Source organism: Octopus bimaculoides, chromosome 7 (assembly GCF_001194135.2).
Source record: "Octopus bimaculoides isolate UCB-OBI-ISO-001 chromosome 7, ASM119413v2, whole genome shotgun sequence".
NCBI classification, from domain to species: Eukaryota; Metazoa; Mollusca; class Cephalopoda; order Octopoda; family Octopodidae; genus Octopus; species Octopus bimaculoides.
Genome location: NC_068987.1, coordinates 44811685 through 44818356, shown reverse-complemented (window position 1 = coordinate 44818356; position 6672 = coordinate 44811685). Strand labels below are relative to the sequence as shown.

The window sequence follows — 6672 nt, the reverse complement described above, 5'->3', positions numbered from 1 at the left end:
ATGCAAAATTGGGCTTAAGTCTGTTAATCTGTTAATCCTTAATTAATGAAGTTAACATTTTTGTTAACCCAAGTTTGTTAACCCCAAAATTTCATAAAAACCGGTAAACATATAAAAGTTTCTATTGTTTTCAGATTGTCTTAGCATATTTGATTATCCCATCTGGGATAATCAAACAGTTAAGATGCATTAAGAATTTCAATTTTAGTGATTATCCATAGTGTTCTTGCTTTTACAACTGTTAATTAAATTTACACAGCAAGATCAGCAAAAATTACATAACTATAAACCAGTGGTATATAAAGCACCCACTGACAAGATTTCAAATCTGTATGTAAAAAATTTACAACATTACAAGCAAATATTGTGGACACCCCTCTTGAACCTGAATAATTCAAAATAATGTGAACAAATAAGCACTATATTTGACAGATTAATATGAACACTAAAGATGTTTTTAGGTATTTTTTCTTACACCTACACATAACATGGCCTTGCTTGGTTAGGATACATGTGTGTTACTTTGACATCATCATTCCATAACATTTGTTTATGGGGAGAAAAATATTGAAAAATATCAATAGATGTGTGAGTGAGAAAGATACGAGGAGGGAGGTTTTGGGATGTACTAGAAACAACAGCCAGATCTCCCTTAAATCACACATTTTCTTCTGAAATTATTAACAACTTTTTTAAAAACCAAAAATATTTCTCTCGTAGGTTTTAAGTGCATAGTGAAAAAAAAATGGCCAAAATCATTTCAGACTAGGGTGGTGAGGGGGTGGCAGGAGTGAATTAAATAAATTCTCATACCATACTCCCACATTATTTGAGAAACCACACTGTAAACTCTAGCATGGAATGAGCTGTTCTTGTTGTTTAGCTCCAGGTCAGTCCTGGTTGATCAGACATATGATCAACACTGTTCCAACCATGATGACCATCTAGTCTTTTTATATATCAGGTACAACAGTGTCTAATATATCCCAAGTATGATTTATAGGAAATATGGCTACTAGCTGATTCAGCGACTCCACAGAAGCTTCTTCAATGACCTGAGAGGCAATAAGATGTAGTGTAATATTCTGTGCACTTTACTTTTTTTTCTACTACCCTGACTGTTCTTCTGCATTTATTATTGCTCATGTGCATTCCAGCATAGTGTCTGGGGATAATAAGGTTGTTGTTGCTGTTTAACTCCAGGTCAGCCTTGACTGAATAGACCTTATCATCAAAGACATTCTAGCTGTGACCATCATCATCATCATCATCACCATTTTAATGTTCCCTTTTCCTTACTTGGACGAATCAAACAGAATTAATGCTGTTAATACAACGTTTCGGCTGATACACCCTCCAGCCTTCATCAGGTGTCTTGGGGAAATTTCGAACCTGGGTTCTCATCCCTGAGGTATTTTTCAATGTTATTATTATTATTATTATTACTATCATCATCATCATCATTATTATTATTATTATTCAGGTCACTGCTTGGAATCGAACTCGGAGCCATCTTTGTCCATATGCATCACATGACTATACCAGTACAGTCATCTCTCTTGCACACCACAACTGATGCCTCTTATGCCCAGCTTTTCTCTCTAGAGGCTTACACTTTGTTGTACATGAACACTAACATTGCACATCCAGCAAAGCATACTGCCTTCCTCTCTTTCAAGCCTATGCATGTCCTCAGCAGTTACAGCCCATGTTTCACTTTCGTGTAACATAGCTGTTCCCACACAGGCATCATACAGTCTACCTTTCACTCTGAGGGAGGAGCCCTTTGTTAACAACAGAGGTAGGAGCTCTCTGAACTTTGCCTAGTCTATTCTTATTCTAGTATCTACGCTCTCAGAGCAGCCACCTCTGCTACTGACTTGGCCACCTAGATAAAGGAAGCTATCAACTACTTCCAGCTTTCCCCACTGGCATTTGATGGAGTCTATTTTCTGTACAATTTTAGTGTTTGTTGTACCTGTGCACCTTCCACACACAAAACCTATTTTCCCCGTTAACCTTCTTCTGTACACCTTATGTGTACTAGCTTACACTGGGTACATCTTATGGAGTTTCTACCTATGCCTTTTCTACAGATTGAGCAGGGCCATCTACCTGAAAGGGATTTGTGATTTGTCTGCTTTCCTACTTACTAAGATTTTGGTTTTTGGTAGGTCAACTCTAAGGCCCTTTGATTCTAGACCTTCCTTCTACACCTGAAATTTCTTCTCTAGTTCTGGAAGAGATTCAATTATAAGAACAAGGTCATCAGCATAGAGGAGCTCCCAAGGGCAGCCCATCTTAAATTCCTGTTATTGCCTGGAGGACTCTGATGAAGAAGTGGGAGCTGAGGACTGATCCTTGGTGAACCTCTACCTTTACCCTAAATTCATCATTATACTTGTTGCCAACCCTCATCTTACTGACAGCATCCCTATATGTGGCTTGTACAGCTCTCACCAACCTCTCATCTATCCCTAGTTTCCACATTGACCACCAGATAAGGGAGTGGTGGACTCTGTCAAAGGCCTTCTTCATGTCAACAAAAGCCAAGTGCAGAAGTTTATTTTTGGCTAGGTACTTCTGCAGCTGCCTCACCAGAAATATAGCATTAGTGGTGCTTCTCCCAGATACAAAACCAAACTGCATCTCATCTAGACTAACTCTCTTCCTAATTAGTTGGGCTATGACCCTTACTGTAACACACACACACTTGTTAACATCATACAAATTTGATTAACTTTAGAGAGAATGCGAAATAATTCTTTTTTGGAATAATGAATCTGAAAGCACACATAAAGCTATACACAGTAGCATGTAAATATTGAGTACTGAACTTAAAACCATGTGGTTGGGAAGCAAACTTCTTAACATGAGCTTTGGCTGCTATTTCTAGCAGGCTAAGCAACCATGTAGTGTAGAAGATCTCAAATGTTGTGCTGCAGAGGGTATCTAGATGTACTGTGAATTTTTAAAAATATAATAATTTTTAGACTATCCATACTAATGATTGTGTATTAATATGCAGAACTAATTTTGTAATAGAGAGCTGCAGCCATCACCTGTGAACAAGTATGGTTTGGTAACATGTATGACACTTTCATTAATTATTTTAGGTGCCTATGTAGTTGTGAGCAGACATAGACACCCCCATGATTCTTCTAATCTTTGACCACACAAAGACATGGTGGGTGGTTAAGAAGTTTACTTCTCAACCATATAGATTCAGGCTCAGTCCCACTTGATCAAGTGTCTTCTATTGCAACCCCAAGCTGACAAAAGCCTTGTGAGTGGATTTCGAAAGCAGAAACTGAAAGACGTCTGTCGCGTGTATGTATGTGTGTGTGCGTGTGTGGGTGCGCGTGTTTGCTTCTCCTTTTCATGGCATCACATAATAGTTATAAATGAACATCACCATCATACAAACAGTGTCCCTTGTTTCCAAATTGGAGTAGATTTACTATTAAGTCTGGAATGAAAAGAAAATATTCTAGGCAAACTTGAATTTTTGTACAGTCAGACTTTTGCTCAAAGACAAAAAATGGCTATATTGTGAAGCACTTGGACTGAAGATAATGAAAAGAGTAGGAAAGATGGATGAATTTTGTAGAGGGGATTCAAGTTAAGCTTGGTTGAACAGACCTATAGCATGCATCTGCGGTTATACAAAGATGTATTATTCCAGATATACCATGCCTTTTCCTACTTGATGACCATACAGTACACTCTGACATGCAGTTGTTAATTGTATGGGATGCAGTTTGACTATCTGAATGTATTGGATTCTCTCCAGTATCCTGTCTATTTCTATAGATATTTTATTTAGCTTTAGGTCAGATGTGATGTAGTAGATCTATGTTCAAAGTTGTATGTCAGAGGTTACATTGTCTAATATATCCTTCCTTATATTTTAGACAATAGGATGTAACAGAGTTGAGATTTGGCAACAATTTATAGTATGATGCAGTGGACTAGCAGTGTTGTGTTGTATAGTGTGATGCAGTAGTGTAGAAGTGCAAGGTTGTATAGTGTGATGCACTAGTATAGCAGTGTAGCGCGGTATTGTGTGAAAGACAGGAAATGTAGTAGTGTCACGCAGTATGTGATGCAGTAGTAGTATAGATGATGCAGCAGTGTAGCAGAATTATGGTATATTGAGAAGCAATAGAGTTGCAGTATTTTTTTTTTACATAATAAATTAGTGAGAAGAGAAAGGGATGGCCCTCCCAGACGAGCATGATCGATGAACCTTAAACCTAATCGACAGGTCAAGGTCACGATACGAACTGTGCACTTTTCAGCTGATTGTCTGGTACCCAATCCTTTGGGACTTCCTTCGCGTTGTAAGCTTTGTGTCTGTATGTGAGCGTGAAAGGGAGGGAGGGAGAGAGAGAGAGCGAGAGAGGGTTGTGACTTGAGCATTGACACAATTTAAATATTTTATTTTATTTTTGTGTAATGTGCAGTAGTGCTGAAAATTGCAGTCCTATACAATAGAAAAGTGCTAGCGAACAATGTGCTAGGAACTGTTCAAATATTTCCCTCCGAGTGGGCATCAATTTATGCTTCAAGGCCTCAAATTATTCAAAAATTTACATAACTGTTTAATTTGTTCTTTTCGTCTGGCACTGTGTCGAAGTAGGAACACAGTCTGCAGCTGTGTATGTATATGCATCTCTTAATTGTCATGTGCGTGTTATTAAGGCATGTATGACTGTGCATTCTGAGTATATATGAGTTGCGTTTGTGTGTTGTCTATTTATATATCATTCAAGGCAATCCACAACTGGCGTTATTACAACAGTTGAGAGTAAACCATGAACAAGCTTCGCAATCGCCCACGACGAAAGTGTAAAGTAGTGAGGTGTGTATAAAGAGAGTGTGTGATGGAACTATAGTGACAGAGAGAGTAAGAGAACGAGGTAGGGAGACAGATATAAGAGTTATGAAGACGGATGTTGTGTCTAGTTTTTCCCGTTTCGTTTTGTTTGAGTTTTTATTTAGATTTCTTTGAATTTTTGTTCCGCGTCAATACGCCGACGTACCCCTCCTTACCTTCCCTCACTACTTTGGCGTTGCTTATTCATTCGTTACCCCACTCTGTTGTTAGTATAGCCTTTCACTCACATCGTTACCTCCCCTTCCACCTTCTATATTCTACTGTATTACTTCATTCAACAACCTCATACTACTGCTCCCTTTCTCTCGCTATTACACTTTCTGCTCCACGTTTTAATTTCTACATAATTCACCTCCTACTCCGCCACTTAATCAGCACCTCTCGTTTATGTCTTTGTTATCTCCTTCTTTTGTCGTTGTAACACTTCCTCCCCTTCTCATAATCCGAGTATTCCATGAGAGTGCGTGTCTGTATATTTATTATGTGCAGCCATGACGTTTTCCGACTATATGCGTGTACATAGCTCTTTAAATGTTATGCATACGAATAAACATACCTTTTCATTTGTGCTTGACTCTATATTTTTTTGTCCCGATCACTCAGTGTGCGTATGTATACGGTAGCACAAATCCCGCAATATGAATTTTATAAATATATATATATATATTTATAAATATACACACACAAACACGCATGCATACGAGTGATACCTACTTGTGTATGTCCCTGTCTATTTGAATTTATCTGTGCTTTTTCTCATATATACGCGCAAAGTTGTATATATATATATTTAATCCCTACATTTGCACAGCAGTCAACATATTTAGCAGTTTTTGTGTTTATCATTACAAAAAATTATATAAACATAGTTCTGCACATAAAATATATTTGTGAGTGAGTGCTTGTACTCAACCGTCCATTTCTCTTTGTGTTCGAGTTCATCGTCTTTTCCTTCTAACCGAAAATCTCGTGAGATTGCAATTATGTTAATGAGCTCGTTTCTCTGCTTCAGCCAATCAGAATCAAACTATTTGAGTTTAGCTGGAAGAATTGCATTTAGGATTTTTTCTTTTGCTGTAGACACGACATTGTCAGCGCTAAGCACGCTGCCAAAGGTCTCTATTTTTTTAGGGGCTTAGCTTAATTTTTTTTAGGGATTTTAAACCATTTTTTTTTATATATTTATATACATTTGAACACCAACGTACAGGAAGACAGTGTTTAACTTTTTTTTAATCTCTTTTTGCTACCTTTCTCGTGAGTGTCGTAAGTGTATTGTCCCCCCACTTTCATCTAAAGATTGAATCTATATCATATAGATAGATATTTCGCTAAATATATAATATAGATAACTTTAGATACACATATACACAAATATATACACATATACACAAATAATGGCAGAATTCCAGACTGACACTGTGGAGATGGACGGAGAAAATGGAGCTAACAACATTGATGGCCACGAAAATGTGGAGAAAGCCGTCACTACTTTTGAGGAGTCGGCGGCAATGGAGACAGTTGATGGAGAGGAAAGTAAAGGCAATGATGATGAAGATAGTAGGTGAGATGTAGTTTTGATTTCTTCTTTTTATTATTATTGACAATATTACGATTTATTGAAACGTAGCATCACACAGTTTTAAATCTCCCATTTTGTACATCTGAATCCTTAAAGGAGTTCAATATGAAGCTGTCCCAATCCGTGACCCGGTTTCGATTCCATCTTGTAATACTTTCACTTCGCTTAATTTGTCTCAGCTGTTCTTTAC

The 6672-nt window shown here is 37.5% G+C and overlaps 1 protein-coding gene across 4 annotated transcripts in view; it reads left to right on the top strand.

The window, feature by feature from the left end:
• The first annotated feature begins 5916 nt into the window (after positions 1 to 5916).
• Positions 5917 to 6672, top strand: part of LOC106881268 (heterogeneous nuclear ribonucleoprotein D-like-A) — a 29740-nt gene continuing 28984 nt past the window's right edge. For 2 of the 4 annotated variants that reach the window (XM_052969580.1, XM_052969578.1), the window contains exon 1: positions 5919 to 6464. In XM_052969580.1, the coding sequence (XP_052825540.1) occupies positions 6298 to 6464 (167 nt within the window). In that variant the 5' untranslated portion in view covers positions 5919 to 6297. Of the gene's footprint in view, positions 6465 to 6672 lie in introns of all 4 variants that reach the window. The other 2 variants (XM_052969579.1, XM_052969577.1) reach the window with 2 other exon arrangements.